At 42.8% G+C, this 25,911-nt stretch overlaps 1 protein-coding gene across 1 annotated transcript in view; it reads left to right on the forward strand.

Annotated features, from left to right (window-relative positions):
* The window catches only part of EAF1 (ELL associated factor 1), a gene marked incomplete at its 5' end in the record, with an annotated part of 37,386 nt that extends 12,398 nt beyond the window's left edge, over nt 1-24,988 (forward strand). The window contains 4 exons of the mRNA XM_038389097.1: nt 5-141; nt 1,877-2,043; nt 17,381-17,611; nt 22,526-24,988. Coding sequence (XP_038245025.1) covers nt 5-141; nt 1,877-2,043; nt 17,381-17,611; nt 22,526-22,572 — 582 coding nt within the window. The remainder of the gene's footprint in view (nt 1-4; nt 142-1,876; nt 2,044-17,380; nt 17,612-22,525) is intronic.
* Nucleotides 24,989-25,911: the final 923 nt, after the last annotated feature.

A 25,911-nucleotide genomic window follows, 5' to 3' on the forward strand; every position in this document is an offset into this window, starting at 1 on the left:
CCAGGGCTCAACTCCTCCAATGACTGTGTTCAAAGGAAATAAAAGATCATATCAGAAGGACTGTGTACTTATTATCAATCATGACACTGGGGAATATGTGCTGGAAAAACTTAGTAGTAGCATTCAAGTCAAGAAAACAAGGTAAAACTGGGACACATACAGTTAATAAGATGAATTCTTGCTAGAGATTCATGTTAATAGTGTCACCGTTAGCTATGGCTATGAGTGAATTAGCAGTAATGTTTAATTACTGAGTTTCCTGGACTTTATGAGGCCAATTATCATGCCTAAATATGGAAATCTCCACTGTGTGTATGTAGCAGAGAGTAAAGAATTAGTAGATTCTCTGTTATTTGAAGGGTGATAATTGTAACTCATGATTGAACAGTGTTGATGGGATAAGAATTTAGAAGATGGTCAAAAGATTGCATTGCTTTCAATAATTTCTTTCTGAAGAAGATGGAAGTGATAACCTGTCAAGTGGACTGGTGAAGTTGCGAGTAGTGGACCTAGAAACTTCTTGTGGAAGTCTAATTACATGTAATAATTAGAGTGGGGGAACATGGCTGCATCAAGGAGATAATATATAAAACAGAGCAAAAGTCCAAACTCTTCATGGGCAAAGATTCTGAAAAAATGAATGCTGGAGACATAAATATTATTGTGGGTAATTGCCTAAAAACTGCTGAGATCAGAACTTCTGTCTGATCTGATAGCCATACCTCAGTACACAAATTACACTATATAAAGTGTTCAGATAAAATATTTTTCAGAGTAATGCTAATATGTAAGTACCTGAAGTCTCTGAATCAAGTTCTTTTAGCAGTGGGGAATGCATATTAGATGAGTTCTATAGAGCATGCCATTATTAAACATTTTTTAGAAACGACACATTTAAAATAACCTCCATTACCGCAGCTGTAAAAACTTTGACTGAGAGCTCACTAAAACTTTATAGTGATGCAGGCTGGGACCAGGCTGGCAGCTAGATCAGAGATCTCCAAAGAACAAATCCAGGCTGTTGTAGATGGGGGTAGTGATTCAATAGTTGCCACACTTTCCTCAGAGTCAGTGCCCTACAAGTGCATGAGCATGACGTTCCAAGGCACTGTGCTATTAGAGGTCATGTCATTCAGATGAGATGTAAAACTGTTGTCATGATCACTTTGGTCTTTAAAGATCCCTTGGCACTCTTTTCAAGAGAAGTGGTTTTAATCTAAAATTCAAAGTGGAGTAATTACATTCTTACCACTTAGATTCCTTCTGTAGTTTCAAGAGATAAATCAATATTGGTAACAATTCTCTGCTCTTATATAGTAACTTTCATCTGATGATGTACTGTATGTAATCAAAGAGGATACTTCCTGTTGTAAAATGCCGGGTAATCTTGTTGTGCATCTTCTAACAGTTAGCTGCATTTCATTGATGAATGAAGTGATCCCTCTGTATTTCATGTCTAAATGTTTGTGAAGAGCTTTGGGATCATTCAGGATGAAAGGTGCTATGTAAATGTATTTTACTATAGTTGCTGATTGTATTAAGAAGGCGTTCTTTGCTAAATGAAAAACCTTTACTGCTATTTGAATAGAGAAAAAGATATTGCTAAGCCTCACATGGATCTGGAGCAGAGTTAGTAAGGACCTCACTCTACAGTCACTTTACGGCATGCTTCCCATGGAAGTAAGTGGTGATGCTGAGTGCCAAAGCAGTGTAGGTTGTTAGCTGTATTTTATTTAAAATCCATAATTCACCGTATAGCTCTACAGGATGCAAAGTACTCAGTCTAAACTTATTAAATATATATTAATACGGATCTTACTGGAACGAAGGAACACAGCTCTATGGCACCACTGACTGTTTTTTTATGTTGTTTCAGGGCTGAGGGCAGCAGTAAGATCCAGGCACGGATAGAACAGCAGGCTGCCCGAGCCTCCCAGCCTTCCTCACAGTTCAAAGCCCCATCCAAGCCAGCAGCTGGGCCCAAAACCTCCCCTTTGAAAGACAACCCTTCACCTGAACCTCAGCTGGATGACATTAAGAGAGGTAAAGGTTATTTTTTTTAATCTTCTGTGTTATAATTATTCATTTACAAAGATACATAAGAACTTTAAAGCATTAAAAACTGGTACAAGACTGCTGGTTCATAGTCTGTATATCTCATTTTAAGGATTTTTAGTGAATTACCTATTTTCTTCTGTCAACGTAGTCATCTAAACTGCCCCATCTCTCTGCATGTGAGCATCCTTTCTTTGCTGATAATTTAATCTCTCTCAGACTCTTTCTCCATAAAAATAACATTAACTCAAAAGATACACATCATCACAGTTGGATGGAACAGGAGTTGGCTGGCTATCTCATCCAGCAGAAAGGCTTCAGGTCTGAGATCCATCAAGTAATTGGATAGGGATCAAATTTGCACAATATGGACCACACTGCCATGTTGTTGCTATATTTATTATGCAGGTATTTTGGGAGGGAAAGAAGGATTGAATGCCTAAATTAAATAAATCTCCTACTTAAGCAGCAGCCTCAGGCTCCTAATCTCAGTGTTTCTGTATCTGTGCCGAAAAGTTAGGCCTATTGGGGATTGATGTACAGAATCTCTGCCCAAATCGGATGGTGCACTCCATCGGTGTATTGTGGACAATGCAGTTGAAGCGAGGAACTTTCTTTTTTATTTAATTTATATTTTACTGAAAAGCCAGGTACTTTCTAGGCATATGTTGTAGATTCATAGATACTAAGGTCAGAAGGGACCATTCTGATCATCTAGTCCGACCTCCTGCACAGTGGAGGCCACAGAATCTCACCCACCCACTCCTACAAAAAACCTCACCTATGTCTGAGCTATTGAAGTCCTTAAATCATGGTTTAAAGACTTCAAGGAGCAGAGAAGCCTCTCTCAAGTCACTCATGCCCCATGCTACAGACGAAGGCGAAAACCCTCCAGGGCCTCTCCAATCTGCCCTGGAGGAAAATTCCTTCCCGACCCCTAATATGGCGACCAGCTAAACCCTGAGCATATGGGCAAGATTCACCAGCCAGATAGCCAGGAAAGAATTTTCTATAGTAACTCAGATCCCATCCATCTAATATCCCATCTCAGGGGATTAGTCTTATTTACCCTGAATATTTAAAGATCAATTACTTACCAAAATCCCATTATCCCATCATACCATCTCCTCCATAAACTTATCAAGTAGAATCTTAAAACCAGATAGATCTTTTGCCCCCACTGCTTCCCTTGGAAGGCTATTCCAAAACTTCACTCCTCTGATGGTTAGAATCCTTCGTCTGATTTCAAGTCTAAACTTCCTGATGGCCAGTTTATACCCATTTGTTCTTGTGTCCACATTGGTGCTGAGCTGAAATAATTCCTCTCCCTCTCCTGTATTTATCCTTCTGATATATTTATAGAGAGCAATCATATCTCCCCTCAACCTTCTTTTAGTTAGGCTAAACAAGCCAAGCTCCTTAAGTCTCCTTTCATAAGACAAGTTTTCCATTCCTGGGATCATCCTAGTAGCCCTTCTCTGTACCTGCTCCAGTTTGAATTCATCCTTTTTAAACATGGGAGACCAGAACTGCACAAAGTATTCTAGGTGAGGTCTCACCAGTGCCTTGTATAACGGTACTAAAAGCTCCTTATCCCTACTGACAATGCCTCTCCTGATGCATCCCAAAACCGCATTAGCTTTTTTCACAGCCATATCACATTGGCAGCTCATAGTCATCCTATGATCAACCAATACTCCAAGGTCCTTCTCCTCTTCTGTTAGTTCTAATTGATGCGTCCCCAACTTATAACTAAAATTCTTGTTATTAATCCCTAAATGCATAACCTTACGCTTCTCACTATTAAATTTCATCCTATTACTATTACTCCAGTTTACAAGGTCATCCAGATCCTCCTGTATAATATCCCAATCCTTCTCTGAATTGGCAATACCTCCCAGCTTTGTATCGTCTGCAAACTTTATTAGCACACTCCCACTTTTTGTGCCAAGGTCAGTAATAAAAAGATTAAATAAGATTAGTCCCAAAACCGATCCCTGAGGAACTTCACTGGTAACCTCCCTCCAACCTGACAGTTCTCCTTTCAGTAGAACCCGTTGCAGTCTCCCCTTTAACCAATTCCTTATCCACCTTTTGATGTTCATATTGATCCCCATCTTCTCCAATTTAACTAATAATTCCCCATGTGGCACGGTATCGAATGCCTTACTGAAATCTAGGTAAATTAGATCCACTGCATTTCCTTTATCTAAAAAATCTGTTACTTTTTCAAAAAAGGAGATTAGGTTGGTTTGGCACGATCTACCTTTTGTAAAACCAGGTTGTATTTTGTCCCATTTACCATTGACTTCAATGTCCTTAACTAATCTCTCCTTCAAAATTTTTTCCAGGACCTTGCATACTACAGATGTCAAACTAACTGGCCTGTAGTTACCCGGATCACTTTTTTTTCCTTTCTTAAAAATAGGAACTATATTAGCAATTCTCCAGTCATTCGGTACTACTCCTGAGTTTACAGATTCATTAAAAATTCTTGATAATGGGCTTGCAATTTTAGGCGCCAATTCCTTTAATATTCTTGGATGAAGATTATCTGGGCCCCCCGATTTTATCCCATTAAGCTGTTTGAGTTTCGCTTCTACCTCAGATATGGTAATATCTACCTCCATATCCTCATTCCCATTTGTCATGCTACCATTATCCCTAAGATCCTCTTTAGCCTTATTAAAGACTGAGGCAAAATATTTGTTTAGATATTGGGCCATGCCTAGATTATCTTTAACCTCCACTCCATCCTCAGTGTTTAGCGGCCCCACTTCTTCTTTCTTAGTTTTCTTCTTATTTATATGGCTATAGAACCTTTTACTATTGGTTTTAATTCCCTTTGCAAGGTCCTACTCTACTCGACTTTTAGCCTTTCTCACTTTATCCCTACATGTTCTGACCTCAATTAGGTAGCTTTCCTTGCTGATCCCTCCCATCTTCCACTCCCTGTATGATTTCTGCTTCTTCTAAATCACCTCTCTAAGATGCTTGCTCATCCAGCTTGGTCTACAACTCCTTCCTATGAATTTTTTCCCCTTTCTTGGGATACAGGCTTCTGATAGCTTCGATTTAAAGTAATCCCAGGCCTCCTCTACCTTTAGATCCATAAGTTCTTCAGTCCAATCCACTTCCCTAACTAATTTCCTTAATTTTTGAAAGTCAGCCCTTTTGAAATCAAAAACTCTAGTTGCAGATTTATTTTTGTTAATCCTTCCATTTAGTTTGAACTGAATTAGCTCATGATCACTTGAGCCAAGTTTGTCCCCTACAACCATTTCTTCTATGAGGTCCTCGCTACTCACCAAAATTAAATCTAAAATGGCATCCCCTCTAGTCGGTTCAGCAACTACTTGATGAAGGAATCCATCAGCTACCGCATCTAGGAAAATCTGAGCCCTATTATTATTACTAGCACTGGTCCTCCAGTCTATATTTGGGAAGTTAAAGTCTCCCATGATCACGCAGTTTCCATTAGTATTTATTTTATTAAAAACATTAAAAAGGGCTCTATCCATATCCAGATTAGATCCTGGAGGTCTATAGCACACCCCAAGCACTATCGTAGGAGAGGCTTTACTAGTTATCTTCCCCAATGTAATTTTTGCCCAGACGGACTCTGTCTTATGCATTGCATCGCTACTTATTTCTTTACATTCTACCTCATCGTTGATATACAATGCTACTCCACCACCTTTACCTTTGTTTATGTCTTTCCTAAACAGCACATACCCTTCAATACCTGTAGTCAAGTCATGACTTCTATTCCACCATGTTTCTGTTATCCCTATAATATCTGGTTTCACTTCCTGCACCAGTAGCTCTAGTTCTTCCATTTTGTTACCTAGGCTCCTCGCATTGGTGTACAAACATCTTAATTTTTGCTGTTTTGGCCTCGCTCACATTTTGTACCCTATTAGGCACAGTCATTCTACAGCCAGTATAACCTATTAGACTAGTATCCACACCGCCCTCGCTCCTTGTATACATTCTCCTACCCACAGCTGAATCCTTTCTTACTTCGTCTTCTTCCCTCTCAATGCTAAAATCTGGCGTGGAGATTACCTGGACATCTCCCAACCATCTCCCCCTAATTCCTAGTTTAAAGCTCTCTATCAGTTGTGCCAGCCTTGATCCTAGAAGTCTATTTCCTTCCCTACTCAGATGAAGTCCATCCCGAGAGAACTGTCCTCTGTCCATGAATGCCTCCCAGTGGCCATACATCCCAAAGCCCTCCTTATAGCACCACTGCCTAAGCCATCTGTTGACAGTCATAATCTTGTCACACCTTTGTTGCCCTTCTCTAGGAACAGGCAGGATCCCACTAAAGATCACCTGAGCCTCAATTTCCTTAAGCGTTTTCCCCAGCCTAGCATAGTCTCCCTTAATACTTTCCAGCGAGAATCTAGCCGTATCATTTGATCCCACGTGAAGGATAATTAGGGGATTCTTTCCCGCTCCCTTTAGGATCCTTTTCAACCTCAGGTCTACATCCCATATCTTAGCACCCGGAAGACAGCACACCCTTCTATTCTCTGGATAAGTTCTAGTTACAGGCCTGTCTATTCTTCTCAATAAAGAGTCCCCGATCGCATAGACCTGCCTTTTCCTGGTGACGGTGCTATTCTCCAGTCTCTCCCCCGTTCCCTCTGGCTGCAAGTTCTTTCCATTCCTATTTTCCCTTATAATCCTCTTCAACCCATCCTGTATCCTCCTGGGGCTCATATTTGGTGTAGTCTCCCTTGACTCTTCAGCTTTTCCTATAGGACTAGCCTCTCTTCTCTTCTTCCTTGCCCTTCCACCTTCAGCGACTACCTGCTGAGCCCCTTCTTCATTTTCCAACTCTGCAAACCTGTTCCTAAGCTCTATTTCTCCTTCACTAGCCCGTCTTTTCTTCTGCCTGGTTCTTTTAGTCACATGCTTCCACAGATCACTTTCCTCACCCAGTCTCCCCTCAAAATTCCCCAGCCCTGCTTCCATCTGTGAGTCTGAGCTTTTCTTTTCAGATACCTCATATCTTTGCTCCATCATCTGCTCAAACCCCTTCCTAAACTCAACGAGCCTTTCCACCTGCATCTCCAAACCTCGGATCTTTTCCTCCATCAGCTCTATCAGATGGCATTTCATGCAGAAAAAACTCTTACCAGGTCCCCCTTCCAGGATCATGTACATACCACAGCTTCCACATCCAGTCATCCTCAATGTATCTTTCACTACAGGAGTCACTCCCACAGCTGCCTCCTTATCTGTCATCAGCTTCCCACCTAAGTCCTGTTAAACTGGGAAACACAAGTCACACCAAAAAGACCACCCCCGCCCCCAGCAAAAGCAAACCCCAAACAAGCATCACAATATAAACTCCCCTGTTTACAGCTCTGTTTGCTAGCTCCTGTGCCTCTGCAGCTGTCTGTGCCGCTGGCTGGCTACCTTTATAGGCCCTCTAGTCAGAAGCCCCACCCCCTAAGCAGGGCTCAGCTGCTCTCCCAGCACAAAGCCCCTACACACACACACACACAAATACTAAAAATACAAAACCAAGTACAACTACCTTCTCCTCCAACAGAACTCCCACTCAAACTCTCTTGTTTACAGCTCTGTTTGCTAGCTCCTGTGCCGCTGCAGGTGTCTTAATTGTATATTAAGACCATATTGTCATAGGGGGCTGGATCTAAAGTGGCTTTAAGCCATCTTTGCACCTTCCTGATCCTAAGATGCTCCAGGGGCTGGGATGCCTCTGGTGTTACTAACACAGCTCTGGGGTCCTCTCTAAGTTCCAGCAACCACCACAGGCTACCCCGTGGGCTGCTGTGCTGCCCAGAATTTTCACAGCATACTGTGGCCCCACACTTGACATGCCTCTCCCTCTGTGGCATGTGTGAGGGTCTTTGGGAGGCATCTTTAGAGCTGACTTTGCAGTGCTAACAGCAGGGGAATCCTTTACCTACTAGTTATGGCGGGGGATTGTCGCTCTTTATGCCCCTGCAGCCCTTTTACACAGCATCAAGGGGCCAGAGTGCAGGCGAGGATTTCATGCATTATGAATACTTATTTGCATCTTATCACATGTCACTGTGCAATGAGAATGAATGATCATATTGTGGTATGTACAGGAAAAAAATTGTTGACGTATTTATATAGCATACTTAATCACAACAGATGCATTTTTAATAATGTTGACATAATGTAGGTATACAGTATCTGGAAAAAGTACAAGTTTTCCAATGTTGCTGGAAAACTATAAATTTAGTGCTTAAAATGTGCTCTAAAGTGCAGTTGTACTTTGAAAAATAACTCTAAAGATGACATAATTGCATATTTGTTGTCTCTTGTGGACTTGTAAATCAAATTTGCTGAATTTCAACGTAAAACATTATTTTTTAGCACTCTACTCCTCTTTCATTATTGACTTCCTCTCCCTTCTATCATCTTCACACCATCTTCCATGCTGCCTCCTTCTGTCCCTAAGAGCCCCTTTATGCCACCCACTATGCTGTTGTCAGAATATTTAGCCAATGATATCTTGTAAGATGTATGTAAAAACTCTTGACACAGTGATCATTAATATTATTGCATGATTGTATGTATGATTAATGTATAAAGAATTATGTCTGTGCTGGAAATATGTTCCTGAAATATGTTCAGACCAAGCAATCTGAGTAGAGCAGATAAACAAGTTTTTTGTAGACAAAGGAATATTGGTTTGCCAGTTTGCCTGGGTCTCCAATGTAAATTGAGCAAGGTGAGGCCAGGGTACATTTACATCAATGGTAAACAAACTGAATAAGCCAATCAAAAAAACAAATTGATTGAAGGATGAGGAAGACAGCATGGCATCTACACACCAGCAGAGGACAGGAACTGTGTCTGGGTTTAATTTTCAAAGAATATATTTCAAAGGCTTACTGGATTAGAAAAAGAAGGGGAGAGAACCCCTTTTTTATCCATCTCTAAGGGAACAAAGGGGACAACAAGCTCTGATTCTGTAAACATTGGAGCTCCTGCCAGGAAGGACTGGAGATGCTGTGAGTGAGAAAGCTGTTTAGGCAAAGGCATAACTAGCTAGAATTAAATTTTAGGTACTAGAAAGTATGTTTTGTTTTGTTTGTAACCATTTTTTATTATCTCTGCTTAGTATCACTTAAGTGCCTGTTCTTTGTTCATAAACTTATTCCTAGTTTTACTGTAAACCATCTCAGTGCTGTTCTATTGAAGTATAGAGTGAATCCTCAGCTAACCTAACAAGCTGGTGTGCATACTGTCTTTTTCGAGATAGCAAACTTAACAATTTCTGAGAGTATCCAGTCAGAGGGACTGGACACTACAGAGAGACGTCTCTGGAGAACTCGGGAACAGGGATTCACTGATTTGTTACCTGCAAGACAAGATTAAGACTGGCAGAATCTCAAGGAATTTGCTGGCGAAGCAGACAAACTGGTGTGTCAGGGAGCTCACACATAGTCTAATCTTCAGCAAAGTACCCTCTGCCTTAGCAAGAGAGAAACAGTGGCTTATGGCTCTGTGCTGCCCTGAGAAGAGCACCACACTCCTATGTCGGAGGGTCCTCCCAGTCTCAATGTGCCAGGTCATCCCAACTTCTCATTCATATCCTCCACATATAACTCGCGTCTTCCACAAGGCTTATAAACAAGGAAATGGGTGGAACCCTCTTCCTCTAGTTCTCTCAGTGCATCTTTTCTGTCCATCAGATTCTCAACTCTTTGAGGCATGGACTGTCAATATTTGCACCATGTACCTTTTTAGTGCTCAGTGAGTAGTTATAATTATCAACTCCCTTGATCCAAAGTATCACTTGAGTCATGTGGAAAATTTACCGAATCAAGCTAGGGCAAAAGATATTCATATCTGTGGGATTTTCATTTTCCATTGTACTTAGTTTCCCCAAGTTGCTTAAGTTTAGACATTGAGAGATCCTCTAAACCTGAAAGTTGTTATGGGATTCTAGAAACACGCAGTTTGGGAATAAATTGAGAACCCAGACTTGGGAGTGCTCCTTGTCCGTTTCTCAGGGTATGTCTACACTACGAAATTAGGTCGATTTTATAGAAGTCGATTTTTTCAGAAGTGGTTTTATACAGTCAATTGTGTGTGTCCCCACTAAGCGCATTAAGTCAGCGGAGTGCGTCCACAGTACCGTGGCTAGCATCGACTTTCGGAGCAGTGCACTGTGGGTAGCTATCCCACAGTTCCCGCAGTCTCCGCTGCCCATTGGAGTTCTGGGTTGAGCTCCCAATGCCTGATGGGGCAAAAACATTGTCGCGGGTGGTTTTGGGTAGATATCGTCAGTCACCTGTCCTTTCTCCCTCCCTTGTGAAAGCAATGGCAGACGATCATTTCGTGCCCTTTTTCATGGATTGCCCGCACAGACGCCATAGCACTGCAAGCACGGAACCCGTTCAGATCACCGCTGCAGCTGTGAGCATTGTAAACACCTCACACATTATCCTGCAGTTTGTGCAGAACCTGCAAAACCAGGCGAGGAGGAGATGGCAGCGCGATGACGAGAGTGATGAGGACATGGACACAGACTTCTCTCAAAGCACGGGCCCTGGCAATTTGGACATCATAGTGGCATTGGGGCACGTTCATGCTGGGGAATGCCGATTCTGGGCCCAGGAAACAAGCACAGACTGGTAGGACCGCATAGTGTTGCAGGTATGGGATGATTCCAAGTGGCTGTGAAACTTTCGCATGCGTAAGGCCACTTTCATGGAACTTTGTGACTTGCTTTTCCCTGTCCTGAAGCATAGGAATACCAAGATGAGAGCAGCCCTCACAGTTCAGAAGCGCGTGGCGATAGCCCTCCAAAAGCTTGCAACCCCAGACAGCTACCAGTCAGTCGGGAATCAATTTGGAGTGGGCAAATTTACTGTGGGGGCCGCTGTGATCCAAGTATCCAACGCAATCACTGAGCTGCTGCTATCAAGACTAATGACTCTGGGAAATGTGCAGGTCATAGTGGATGGCTTTGCTGCAATGGGATTCCCTAACTGTGGTGGGCCGATAGACGGAACGCATAACCCTATCTTGGGACTGGACAACCTTGGCAGCCAGTACGTAAACCACAAGGGGTACTTTTCAATGGTGCTGCAAGCACTGGTGGATCACAAGGGACATTTCACCAACATCAACGTGGGATGGCCGGGAAAGGTGCAGGAAGGGACTTACTTCCCAGACCAGAAAATTACCATTGGGGATGTTGAAATGCCTATAGTTATCCTTGGGGACCCAGCCTACCCCTTAATGCCATGGCTCATGAAGCCGTACACAGGCATCCTGGACAGTAGTAAGGAGCAATTCAACTATAGCCTGAGCAAGTGCAGAATGGTGGTAAAATGTGTATTTGGATGTTTAAAGGCTCGCTGGCGCAGTTTACTGACTAGGTTAAACCTCAGCGAAACCAGTATTCCAATTGTAATTGCTGCTTGCTGTGTGCTCCATAATATTTGTGAGAGTAAGGGGGAGACTTTTATGGCAGGGTGGGAGGTTGAGGCAAATCGCCTGGCGGATGATTTCGCACAGCCAGACACCAGGACGATTAAAAGAGCACAGCTGGGCGCGCTGCACATCAGAGAAGCTTTGAAAACCAGTTTCATGACTGGCCAGGCTACGGTGTGACAGTTCTGTTTGTTTTTCCTTGATGAAAATCCGCCCCCTTGGTTGACTCTACTTCTCTGTAAGCCAACCACCCTCCCCCCTTCGATCACAGCTTGCAGAGGCAATAAAGTCACTATTGTTTCAAAATCATGCATTCTTTATTAATTCATTACACAAATAGGGGGATAATTGCCAAGGTAGCCCAGGAGGGGTGGGGGAGAAGGGAAGCACCGGGTGGAGTGGTGGATAAGGAGGAGGGAAGGACAAGACCACACTACAATCCTGAATCCTGAATCAATCCTGAAGCACTTAGAGGAGAGGAAAGTGATCAGGAACAGTCAGCATGGATTCACCAAGGGAAGGTCATGCCTGACTAATCTAATCGCCTTTTATGATGAGATTACTGGTTCTGTGGATGAAGGGAAAGCAGTGGATGTATTGTTTCTTGACTTTAGCAAAGCTTTTGACACGGTCTCCCACAGCATTCTTGTCAGCAAGTTAAGGAAGTATGGGCTGGATGAATGCACTATAAGGTGGGTAGAAAGCTGGCTAGATTGTCGGGCTCAACGGGTAGTGATCAATGGCTCCATGTCTAGTTGGCAGCCGGTGTCAAGTGGAGTGCCCCAGGGGTCGGTCCTGGGGCCCGTTTTGTTCAATATCTTCATAAATGATCTGGAGGATGGTGTGGATTGCACTCTCAGCAAATTTGCGGATGATACTAAACTGGGAGGAGTGGTAGATACGCTGGAGGGGAGGGATAGGATACAGAAGGACCTAGACAAATTGGAGGATTGGGCCAAAAGAAATCTAATGAGGTTCAATAAGGATAAGTGCAGGGTCCTGCACTTAGGATGGAAGAATCCAATGCACCGCTACAGACTAGGGACCGAATGGCTCGGCAGCAGTTCTGCGGAAAAGGACCTAGGGGTGACAGTGGACGAGAAGCTGGATATGAGTCAGCAGTGTGCCCTTGTTGCCAAGAAGGCCAATGGCATTTTGGGATGTATAAGTAGGGGCATAGCGAGCAGATCGAGGGACGTGATCGTTCCCCTCTATTCGACACTGGTGAGGCCTCATCTGGAGTACTGTGTCCAGTTTTGGGCCCCACACTACAGGAAGGATGTGGATAAATTGGAAAGAGTACAACGAAGGGCAACAAAAATGATTAGGGGTCTAGAGCACATGACTTACGAGGAGAGGCTGAGGGAGCTGGGATTGTTTAGTCTGCAGAAGAGAAGAATGAGGGGGGATTTGATAGCTGCTTTCAACTACCTGAAAGGGGGTTTCAAAGAGGATGGCTCTAGACTGTTCTCAATGGTAGCAGATGACAGAACGAGGAGTAATGGTCTCAAGTTGCAATGGGGGAGGTTTAGATTGGATATTAGGAAAAACTTTTTCACTAAGAGGGTGGTGAAACACTGGAATGCGTTACCTAGGGAGGTGGTAGAATCTCCTTCCTTAGAGGTTTTTAAGGTCAGGCTTGACAAAGCCCTGGCTGGGATGATTTAACTGGGACTTGGTCCTGCTTTGAGCAGGGGGTTGGACTAGATGACCTTCTGGGGTCCCTTCCAACCCTGATATTCTATGATTCTATGATTCTACAGTTCAAAACTTATTGAATGCCAGCCTTCTGTTGCTTGGGCAATCCTCTGGGGTGGGATGGAATGGTTGGGTGCCCGGAGCCTCCACCCCCGCGTTCGTGGGCGTCTAGGTGAGGAGGATATGGAACTTGGGGAGGAGGGCAGGCGGTTATACAGGGGCTGTAGCGGCGGTCTGTGGTCTTGCTGCCTTTCCCGCATCAGATTCCTGAGCATTTCACTTTGCTCCCCCATTAGCCTCAGCATTACATCCTGCCTCCTATCATCACTCTCCTGCCTCCTCTGATCCCGTTCATTTAACGCTGTACTCCATGCATTCTGCTGAGCTCTATCGGAGCGGGAGGACTGTATGAGCTCTGAGAACATGTCATCATGAGTGTGTTTTTTTCCACCTTCTAATCTGTGTTAGCCTCTGGGACGGAGATGATAGGGGGAGCATAGAAACATTTGCAGCTGTGGAAGGAAAAAAAGGGGGAGTAGTATTTAAAAAGATACATTTTGGAGAACAAAGGGGAGACTCTTTCACAGTGAATCAAGTGAGTCACATTACATAGCTCATGTGCTGTCGGTACAAGGTCGCAATTTGCCTCTTGTATTGAGTGCCTGCCGGTTTGGTGTGAGACATCACACATGCACAACTGGGCAACAGAATTCGGCTTGCAGGCAACCATGGTAAGCCAAAGGGTTTCGGCTTCTTCTACCTTCATAACATGTGGGAATGGTTTCAAACAGCAGCGCCCTCCTTTCCCATAACAAGCAAACCCCTTTGGGTTGGCCATTTAAAAGGAGGGGCTGTGGTTTTAGGGTGAATGTGCAGCACAACCCCCCACCACCATCGCCCAATTCCCTGGGATGATTGCTTCACCCCTCCCCCCACCGTGTGGCTAGTATCAGGGAAGATCCCTGTCAGCCAAACGCGAACAGCTCAGCATGAACGGGCCTCCCCCCACCGCGTGTCTAACAGCAGGGATGATTTCTTTTCAGCCAAAGGCAAACAGCCGAGCAGGAATGGGCACCTCTGAATGTCCCCTTAAACAAATTTCCTGTATTTCAACCAGGTGACCATGAATGATATCTCTCTCCTGAGGCTAACACAGAGAGATAAAGACTGAATGTTGCTTGAGTGCCACCAAAGCCCAGGCCCATTCACTGCCGTGCTCTGTGCTGCAATGATTCCAGACTACTTGGTACTGGCTTGGCGTGGTAAAAGTGTCCTACCATGGAGGACGGAATAAGGCAGCCCTCCCCAGAAACCTTCTGCAAAGGCTTTTAGAGTACCTCCAGGAGAGCTTCATGGAGATGTCCCTGGAGGATTTCCGCTCCAACCCCGGACACATTAATAGACTTTTCCAGGAGCTGTACTGGCCGCGAATACATCCAAAGTCTTCAGGGAAAATTAATCATTAAACACGCTTGCTTTTAAACCATGTATTGTATTTACAAAGGTACGCTCGCCAGAGATGCCTTCTCCGGCTTCATGGGCCAGGAGCCTGCCTTGGGAGGGTATTGGCTCCAGGGTGATGAACGGTTCCTGGCTGTTGGAGAAAAGGGATTCTCTGCTTGCCCCTGTGCGCTATCCTCCTCCTCCTCATCTTCCTCATCCACAAAATCCTCATCCCTGTTGCGTGAGACTCCCCCTTTGCAGGTGTCCACGGACAATGATGGGGTAGTGGTAGGGTCTCCCCCCCCTAGAATTGCATGCAGCTCATCATAGAAGCGGCATGTATGGGGCTTTGACCCAGGAGTTTGCCTCCTTTGTCTTTTGGTAGGCTTGCCTGAGTTCCTTAATTTTCACACAGCACTGCTGTGTGTCCCTGTTGTAGCCTCTGTCCATCATGCCCTTGGAGATTTTGGCAAATATATTGGCATTTCATCTTTTGGAACAGAGTTCTGCCTGCATGGATTCTTCTTCCTATACGGCTATCAGATCCAGTATCTCCCATTCAGTCCATGCTGGAGCTTTTTTGCGATTCTGGGACTGCATGGTCACCTGTTCTAATCAGCTCGCCATGCTGGCCAAACAGGAAATAAAATTCAAAAGTTCCCGGGGCATTTCCTGTCTACCTGACTAGTGCATCTGAGTTGAAAGTGCTGTCCAGAGCAGTCACAATGGAGCACTCTGGGGATAGCTCCCTGAGGCCAATACCATTGAATTGTGTCCACACTACCCCAAATTTGACCCAGCGAGGTCAATTTTAGCACTAATCCCCTCGCCAGGGAGGAGTACAGAAATAAATTTTAAGAGCCCTTTAAGTCGACAAAAATGGCTTTGTCATGTGGACGGGTGCAGGGTTAAATCGACCTAACACTGCTAAATTCAACCTAAAATCATAGTGTAGACCAGGGCTCAGACTCCAGCATGAAATAAAATTCTAAAAGCTGCAAGACTAAGTGGGGAGGAGAATAAGAGAGGGAAAAAAAATCATTTTTGAAAGATACATTATTCCCTGCCATTGACCCAGTCATGTAAATCCAACAGAAACAGATGACAGATTTTTTTAAATCTAAAAGATTGAACAGAAATGGCTGATTGCAAACAGATGAACTGTAGGTAACATAACCAGTATGTTTTGCTTCAGCAGCCAAATTGCAAAAGCAACCTTACTTCCTCAAGACATACAGTTTGATTTAGACAGTCTATTGCTCCATTGTATAGGTATAATATTGTTTTCCTTAATTCCGGTTGAACGTAGCTGACTTAGAAATTGAAAGGTAGCAAATTTAAAATTAATAAAAGGAAACTTTAAGCCAGTGCATAATTACCCAATGGATTTCATTGCCAAAATACAGTGGAGGCTGAGAGCTTAGCAGGGTTCTTTAGTCTTATTTCCTGACCCTGGAGGGCTGTTGTATCATCGGGCATCTGGAACCCTTTCCTTTCCAATCAGATATAGTGTTTAGCCTTAATCCTGAAACATTCGAGATCATGAACTTTAATGTCATGGCATTTTTATGTATAGAAAAGTTCTGTTCCAGGTCATTTTGGATACTTTACACAGAAAGGATGGTCTTGTGAGTCAAACACTAGAGTAGGACTCAGGAAATTTGGGTTCAAACTCTGTTTCTGCTACAGTATTCCTATGTAACCTTGGGCAAGTCACTTAAATTTTTCTGTCCCTTAGGTCCCCATCTGTAAAATGGTGATAGTACCTGCTTTCTCCCACTCTTTCTATTAGACTGTAAGTTCTTTAAGACAGGAACTCATTTCTTAGGTTGTGAATGTACAATGTCCAGCACAATGAGGCTTGAACTCTGAAGATTTTGGGTGCTTTCAGAATATAAATAATGCTAGTTTTATTATTTCTCTCTCTCTGATCCCTATACCTTTGGACTTATGGTAACTAGATGCTTAATGTTTTTGGTGGAGGGATACAAGTTGTAGTCCCCATGAAATGTTCAAAAAATCCTTCAAAATAGATTTGTAGTAACATGGAATATTCAAAATACACAACAATGGTATGATTTGGGATGACTTATCTAAATCACTGGTAAGTAATGTTCCAAACTCTTGCTGATATAACTTTCATATTACCATTGGCACGACTAAGTGTGCATGGCAAATCTAAAGAACTTCATAACTTTATTGTTGTAATTCCCTTCTCTCCTAATTGTAACTATCACTTGTTGCATCTAATAACATTTTCAAACGAACCTAAATCCCACAGGTTTTTCAATGGAACTTAGGCTCCTAAGTCATTGGGTGCTTTTGAAATTTTTACCCATTGTGTCAAGTGTTACACCCTCCCCCCAAAACATTTACATTCTATGACTGTTTTGTCTGTAAAGTGCCTGGCACAATGAGCACTCAGTAAATGAATAATACAGCAAGGAATGGTTTTAAAAATAGAAAACATATAAGAGGTAGTGAAATAAATGAAGTTTAGAGAACCAGTGATTATAACCTCTTCTCTAGATTCACTGCAGCACTTAGGCACAGTTGTGTGTATCTTTTGTTTTCTCCTCTCTCTCCTTTTGATTTGAATTATTTAGACTTGTTCATTGTGCTTGGTAAATTATACTTGACAAAACTGTTGCATTTTAACATTCCCTTCCTGAAATTCACAGAGGCCTATAAATGTTTTGACCCAACAAATGTCATCTAATTCCAGAGCTAAGAGCAGAGGTTGAAATTATTGAACAGATGAGTAGCAGCAGTGGTAGCAGCTCATCGGACTCTGAGAGCTCTTCTGGGAGTGATGATGAAAGCTCTAGCAGTGACGGGGAAGAGGCTGCACGCATTTCCCCCTCTCAGCCACCACACCAGCAGTACAACAACAGAAATGCTGTTGCTAATGGTACCAGCAGGCCACAAGGAAGCAATCAGCTAATGAACACTCTCAGTAAGTAAAGTTTTGTGTGTTGTCGCTGTGGGAACCTGTGTGATGCCACCAAAAGGCATAGATTTTTCTAAGCAGATTTAGATACCACTGTAGAATATAGTTTACCAAATAGTTATCCCAAGCGGTAGCATGCCTTCAGATTGAAATATGTGAAAGGGAGACCTTATAACAAAAACCTCTCATTTATTTGAAGATATAGAGGCTACTTAGGCATCAAAGGCTTGAGCCAAAACCCAAAAGACTCCCATCAGCTTCAGTGGGTTTTGGAGCTAGCCCTCAGTGTGACTGGGCAGCAAAGCCCCATCAGGGAGTAGTAGGATACACTTGGGAGAAGGGAAGAATTGTTTTTTAAATTAACAAAAAAATAATCTGAGCTTTTGAAAACGTGGAATTGGGTGTATATATAGTAAACCCCTTAGAGAAGTTGCTGTGTTTTTGAGAGAGTTACTTAGAAGTTGATATAGACATATGAAGGATGTGGAGCTAACGTGTAATAACCGATGAATACTGCATGTGACCTGGTTATTGGAATAATTACTGCATGGCTATTTTGGGTTATTGGGATGCTGACTATCCTTACTAGGTTGGTTTAGTTTAAGAACAGGGCTGTTAAACAAGCAGGAAGTTGTCACAGAACCTAGTGAGCACCCTCTTGTGACCACTCACTGGGACTGCAACCTTCTGTGTCCCTGGATGGTTTAAGCTTCTAGAACCACAGCAGGCTACAGCGCTGTTTCCTCCTGGGGCCTCTCTGGCACATTTCCTGGGCACTGACTCTGTCTTCTGCCCCTTCTCCAAAATGGCACTCCTATGCCCATCTGTTCTATGCCCCCAGGCCCAGCACTGACTCCCAAGATAACCCGGTTGTTCCAACATACCCCTCTCCCAGAACTCCATCCAAGAGGTGTGAAGCTTCTGGTTACAGTTTAACTTTCTCAGGGGCATGCGGCAGTTGTGAAGCCTGTAACGCCCATACCTTACACAGAGCGTTGTGCTCTTTTACTTAATCATACGCCACACAGGAGAATACAGATCATACAAAACAACAAACATCTTATACCAGTGTCCCTTACTAGCTCACTGTTCCCTTGTGAGTCCTTGGGGACCATCGGTGTGGAGGGAGGCAGGCAGGCAGGATGTCCCCTGCCACACGTAGGCTGTTACCTGCTGGCTGGTCTCTATATCCTGACACCAAGTCTAAGGGTAGGAGAATCCCAGGGATTCCACCCTGAGAGAGGTGAAGGTACGAGGCCAGCATCTAAGGAGGGTGCATTCAGAGAGGTCAGAGAAAGGGTCAGAGGTGCAGCTAAATTATGCACTACACCCTTTTCAAATGTTTTCCCCTCCTGTGTTACTGTACCAGCCATGCTCATAGCTATCCCACCCGTCTTTCACTGCCAGTTTAAACGCATAAAGAATGTGAGGATATGGAGGAACTGTAGAGAGACCACTCCTGTCTACCATAGGAGATGGGCAAGGGTGAGGAGATTATGGGTAGTCAAATTGCTATATATCCTCTGTGGTTCCTCCATATGCTCCATAACAAATTGGACCTAAAATGTATGATGTGTGTAAGTGTCCATGGTTTCTGCAGCAAATTCAGGTAAATTCAAACATGGAGGGTTTTGGTGAATTAAATATGAAAATTAACCATGCCATCAGTATAGGGTTGCTAGTATTATTTAATTGTATATTGAATTCAGTTTTTTATGCTATGCCTATATTTCTATTGAGCTACAGGTTATTGTACTGAAAAAAAACTGTTGTAGAAACTATCAAGATCCAGCTGGGGCACCCAGAAATGTGTGAGGTGGGGTTGATGGGTTTTGGTAACTAAAAGGTAGTTGAAACTAGTTACTGGGGAGGTGGTTCATTTTCTCCTTCTGTCCCTATTTGGACAGGAGCAGTGGGGACATTAAATTTTGGGGTGATGAAGAGGCTAGAGGGTTGTTTGACTTCCTAGCTCCTCCCAACCTATTCTATAAAGAATAGTGGACAGTTACATTTGTTTAAGAGATTTATTCTTGTGGTGGGGAAATCTTAATAGATTTCCAGTAAGGTGAGCCTTGGTTTTCACATGGCATTCTTATTTCTGCCTGAGGTGTTTGTGAGCACAGTAACTCCTCACTTAAAGTCATCCCGGTTAACGTTGTTATGTTGCTGATCAGTTGGGGAACATGCTTGTTTAAAGTTGTGCAATGCTCCCTTATAACGTTGTTTGGCAGTCGCCTTCTTTGTCCACTGCTTGCAGGAAGAGCAGGCCGTTGCAGCTAGCTGATGGGGGCTTGGAATCAGGGTGGACTGGCAGCCCCCTATCAGCTCCCCTAAGTTCCCTGTGCAGCAGCCGCCCATCAGGCTATCAATTGGCAGTTCAGCTGTCCCTCCTCCTACTGCCATGTGCTGCTCCTGCTCTCTGCCTTAGAGCTGCTTCATGGAGCCTCCTGCTTGCTGTGCAGGGGAGGGGGAAAGAGAGGGGCTAATATCAGGGTGTCTTCCTCCCCCATACTCCTGCTCCCTGCGTGCCCCTTCTCCATATAGAGCAGGGTGGGGACAGGACAACAGGGCTCAGGATGGAGAGAGCTTGCTGACCGCAGCTGCCATCTCAACTTCCTGATCTTTTTAAAGGCAGTATACTTAGAATGGTGTCAGCGTACTTAAAGGGGCAATGTGCAACACACACAGACACACACACACACACACACACACGCAACACACACACAGAGTCTCTGTCTGCCATGCTGTCTCCCCTCCCTCCATTTGTGCTGCCTTTTAGAGTGAGGCTACATTAACAACGTGTTAACCCTTGAGGGCTCAGCTGAATGCTAGTTCATCATTTAGCAGTAAGGCATTCCCTGGGAAATATCCCACCCTCTGACTTCACCACCTCAACCGAGCTTCACAATCATCATTGCTGTGTACAGTATTAAATTGTTTGTTTAAAACTTATGGTGTGTGTGTGTGTGTGTATGTATGTATGTATATATATATATATATATATATATATATATATATATATATATATATACATAAACTAGTATATATAGTATATATATAACTAGTGTGTGTGTGTGTGTGTGTGTGTGTGTGTATATACACACACACACACACACACACACTAGTTTTTTGTCTCGTAAAAAAATTTCCCTGGAACCTAGCCCCCCCATTTACATTAATTCTTATGGAGAAATTGGATTTGCTTAACATCGTTACGCTTAAAGTCGCATTTTTCAGGAACATAACTACAATGTTAAGCGAGGAGTTACTGTACATCTCTTGGTGCTCTGCAAATAGGGAATTGGGTGCCTTTGTGAGGTTTACATGTTCACATATATGGGCTCTCAAATATTGACAGTGCAGTGTAGAATGTCCATTGAAAATCTGGTTTATCTAATCCTCCTTGATTAGTCCAGTATGTAAAGAGAAATGTGAGTTTTGCTAATTAGTATTTAGACCTTCACTCAAGGCCAGATCCAAAGCCCAGTAAAGTCAGTAGAGTCTATTCACTGACTTAGTGGCCTTTGGATAGGCCCTTATTTAGGAGGTCAGATTTGCCATGCTTGGAATATGCTTGAATTTCAAAGACTTGAACCAATATGTGTCCATGGATAAACTATTGATATTTCTGTAACATGAAGACCACCTCTACAGGGGAAGGCCTGCCATCACATGGAAACCCCCCAAAAATGTTAAAAAGGAAAAGAAACAGCCACTATCTTTTAAAGTAGCTCCCTTGCAGTGGACCTGCATTTGAGGGCAGGAATGTGGAAGAAGATGGGGCACATGTTATACGCCATCTTAAAAGAAAGTATGTACATTGCCCAAGAATGAAGAAGACCTTTCTCATTCTCATGTTTACCAGAATGCTGCAAGAGAGGCAGCAGACATTGCTATATAGCAGTGGTCCCCAAACTTTTTCCATCATGGCCCCCTTTGCCTGTAATGGAACCTGTCTGCGCACCTCCGGGAAACACGGCTGGGAGGGGGGCTGGAGCTGTAGTTGGGAGCCGTGGCCTGGAGCTGTGCTCAAGGCTGGAGATTGCACTCAGGATTGAAGCTGCAGCAAGGGCCTGGTGGCAGGGTCAGAGCTGTGGCTGCGGGCAGAGCTGGGAGGCGCTCCTTCCCTACCCTCCATGGGGGCTGGTCCAGTAACTGCTGTGCCTCCCTTTCCTTCCCCCCCCGAACATTCCTCTGCACCCCCCTAGGAGCGTGCGCCCCACAGTTTAGGGACCTTTGCTATATACTATGAGGACAGTGTAGGGCTCTGGGCCTCCCTGCTTCTGACCTGTCTTTGGGCCCCAGAGCCCCTTGGTTTCCCCTTCTCACTAACTTCTGAAGCAGAGCTATCAAATAGGTTCAGCTCAATACTCTTGAGTTGCTGGCACTTGAATATTCTTTCCTGATTTATCCACAGGTTAGAAGGGACCACTGTGATCATGTAGCCTGATACCTGTATGACACAGGCCATAGAGCTTCCCCATGGAACAGCCTCATCTTCACTACTATCTTTAAAAAATGATTATTTTAATAGTGTAGATAGAGCCAGGGACTTCCCTAGTGTCCTGCCCAAAAGTCATATATAGCAGTTTGGCTGGGTGGAGGGTGTGGAATTCATTCCACAGCTGCTGAGAAGGGGAATGCTTCTTTTTGAACAAGGAGTAGTAGCCTTTGTGGTTGTGGAGCCAAGGAGACTCAACATTGCCTGGATTGGGCCTTAAATAAACTCTATGCAGATTTTAATGTTCTTGAATATGGAGAATGATTATATTTAACAAACTGCTGAGATGCTGTTCATGTTCATTTCTGGGTAATTCTTATTTAAATCTCCAGTTTAAATACAATAATTCTTAAATTTGAATATCATCGAAGTATGAATTAATGTCTGGCCTGGTGTTCTTGTTTTTTTTCCCCCAATAGGAAATGACTTGCAGTTGAGTGAGTCTGGAAGTGACAGTGATGACTAGGGCTGAGGTTTCTCTTTTTCTGCTGCATATGTATGAAGAACTAATTTACTTTTCAGTGAGCTCAATGCTGATGAGAAATTGGCATGGGAATAGCTCCATGCGTGGAATTTTAATATAAGCAATGTGTAACCCTATGGAATATCAATTGTTATCCTAAACAGAAGCTGAGGAGGATTTTACTTCGTGAATTAAGCGTGTATTTTATGTATATTCTTAGTCTTTTAAAGTTTTAAATAGATATGTACAGTGGATAAGCCAGTCTGTGTTCCTGACTGTTGTTGTTCTGTAAAGCATAATGCATATTCTCTAGATGTTTCTTGTTCATCGGAGATGTTCAGTGCCGTAGTACATTAAGGAAAAATGTGTGTTTAGGACAGAGGTGAACCAACAATTCATTAAAAAACCCATGTGGGAGCTGGAGTGCAAACTAAATTTCATCACTAAACTGTCTTCTTCAGTTTGGGGCTTTTCTAATGCCTTTTTATTGCTATTTATGGCTAACCGTGATGTGGGAGTGTTTTAAACAGTTGTAAAAGAAGTTATAAAATTGCCTCTTCAATCACTACCTTGTTGCACCAATGCCTTACAGAATAATTTTAAATAAAACTTCAGTTGCTGCCTCCATTATTAAAGGAAACAATACTAGAAATTGTTCAAATTACCTTCATAACCACAGTCATGCATGTACACACACTATGTATGTGTAATAATGGGCATTGGAGACAGGTATTCTCTCAAAGTAGCGTACTTAGATGTTTTGAGTAACAAGAGTACCTACCTATGTAAATAAGAACCAGGACAACTTTCTCTAATGCATCATACAGTCTCATTTAGTTCTGGTATTCAGTCTCTAACGAAAATGGTTTAAATATAGAATATCAACTCCAAAATACTCCATTTGGAACTGGAGAAAAGATATTTGCAACTGCAGGGCTACAGCCCATTGCTACAAGATGATTACATCAAATAGATCAATAACAGTTATCAGATGCAGCTGGAAGCAGCCCACCTTCTCCAAGGTTCCCTACATTGAGTTTTCTTTGGGTTGTTCCTTGGCGTGGATCTCATGAGGGACAACTGGCCCTGTCGTTCTTCAGAGCAAGAAACATTTACCCCTCTACGTTTTTGTTTGTTTGTTTGTTTCATTTTGTGCGTACATGGGACTTAAGTGGTGCATGAGGTTTGTGCTGCCCACTCTGCACAGGGTTCAATTTCAGCTATTACCCACATGGTGTAAGGCAAGTGGCAGTATACTTCTAATGTAAACCAGGAAATACAAAGCTAAAGGTTTACTTTCCTGGCTTTTGTCTATCAGTGATAGTCTACCATCATTTGTGTGTTTGTTTCCCTGTTTGTTAGTGGAGTTTTTTTTCTTTTTAAAAAAAAATGCATTGGAGGGCGCTAGGGGGATTTTGAAGGAAGGTGATAAAACCCAGATTATTTTCCTTCATTCGATATATATTTAAAGAGGCATCTTTCTTGTACATATGTTTTTAAAAATATTTGGATCTAAAAGAATATGTATACATATTTTAACACACAATTAAGAAATACAGTTGGTTTATAACCAAAATGATTTAATTTTTCTCTGTGAGCAAAGGGAATACAGGTGCTCTCTTCTAGCAAGCTGTAAAAGCTTTGGTCTTAACAATTGGCATAGCAGCTATTTAACTGAATGTGTGTTTGCAACCTAATTAGTAGTAATGTTGCTTCCAAAATATCATCCTGAATTTCCCTTGACTTACATGTTAGATAAGCAGTGAAGTATCTAATTACTGCAACAATGCATTATAAGTTAGTCAGTGGCTGCATTGTGCCCTCTAAAATGAATAGGAAGTGTTCTGATTATTCAGCGAGTATATGCAATTTGAAAGGGGATAAGACAACATAAAAAGGAATATACCAGACATTGCCTATGATCATGTCTGGGATTCTGGGCACACTAACAGTACTGAGTCGGCACTCATCAAGCCAGAGGACCTAAAACATACATACCCAAAAGGTCAGCATGGGCCACACTTGTATCCCACTCCCTCAAAAGGTTTTAAGGCTTCTTGTGTACCCATGCTGTATTCCTTGATATTCCAGCAAAACAAATTGGAACATCCCATGTTCTCAGAAACCAGACTTAACCAATTGGTTTAAGAGGAAAGGCTGATAGGAAAACGTTCTCACTTGTGTCTTTTTCTCTAGGGTCAGAGAAATGGGTACTCAGGAATAATACAAAATTGAATTACATATAACTATTTGGAGAATACTATGCCTCAAGTTTATTTGCGTAGTTTGATTTATTATAGGCTAAACATGTGCATGTTTACAGTTATGTAAAAAAATAATTTGTAGTGTAAAGCTATATCATTTTTTCTCTTTCAAATTCAATTTATTTTAAATAAAAAATGAAGTTTAGCAATCCAAATGTGTGTGTGTGTGTGTATTCTTTTAAACTGGGAAACTAATGGAAGTGTTGCTTGGAGTTATTTGGAGTGAAGGATATTTTTATTTACAGCAGCTTTTCATACTTCATTATGTAGCCTGTTCACTGTGTTATGTATCCCCCTCTAGTGGCCGGTCCACAGAGGAAATTAGTCTACTACATCTACCAGATAACGGAGCGATTCCTTTAGCTCAAGTGGCAGAGGTTCATACTATTAGCATTGGAAATCCCAGGTTCAATTCTCAATGAGAAATCATGACTTGTTAAAATTGCACTTGGGTAGTACAGTGACGGATGGATTATCAAGGGGAATATTTGAGGCTGAACATCAGCAAAATCTTTTTGAGTGAAATGCTGGATTATGGAGTAGTGTCTTAAGGGAGTCATTGGAAACCCCATTGCTTGGGCCTTTTCAGTTTAGCTTGGACAAAGCACTGGAGTGTATACTGTAGGGAACAATCTTCCTGTTGGCATAGGTAATGTCTACAATGAAGTGCTATAGCGCAGCTGAGCTGCTGTAGTGTGTTAAGCGTAGACAAGCCTAGGATTTAAAAGTGTGGATGTTAGATTTGAACTACAGCCAAAATTTCCCCTAGTTAACTTGACCAGTTTATCACATTCTAAAGTACAACTCCTTTTTCTTGGCTAGAGTTTCAGAAGGTGTTAAATTGACTGACCTAGCTACTCTCATAGCTTGAGCTAACATCACACCTTTAAATCCTGTGCTAGACAAGGCATTCATTATTGCTGGCACTGTCTTGTGGCTCTGGGGATTTGAATGAGAGGGTGTCCACTGCCCTGGAGTAGAGGGGTGAGATGTAAGTTTTAGTTTGGTCCTGTCACCAACTTGCTGAGTGGCTAAGGGTAGAGGGTGAAAGTGCAATAGTTTTTCCTCCATGCTACCA

This window comes from Dermochelys coriacea, chromosome 2 (assembly GCF_009764565.3).
Source record: "Dermochelys coriacea isolate rDerCor1 chromosome 2, rDerCor1.pri.v4, whole genome shotgun sequence".
Classification (NCBI taxonomy): Eukaryota; Metazoa; Chordata; order Testudines; family Dermochelyidae; genus Dermochelys; species Dermochelys coriacea.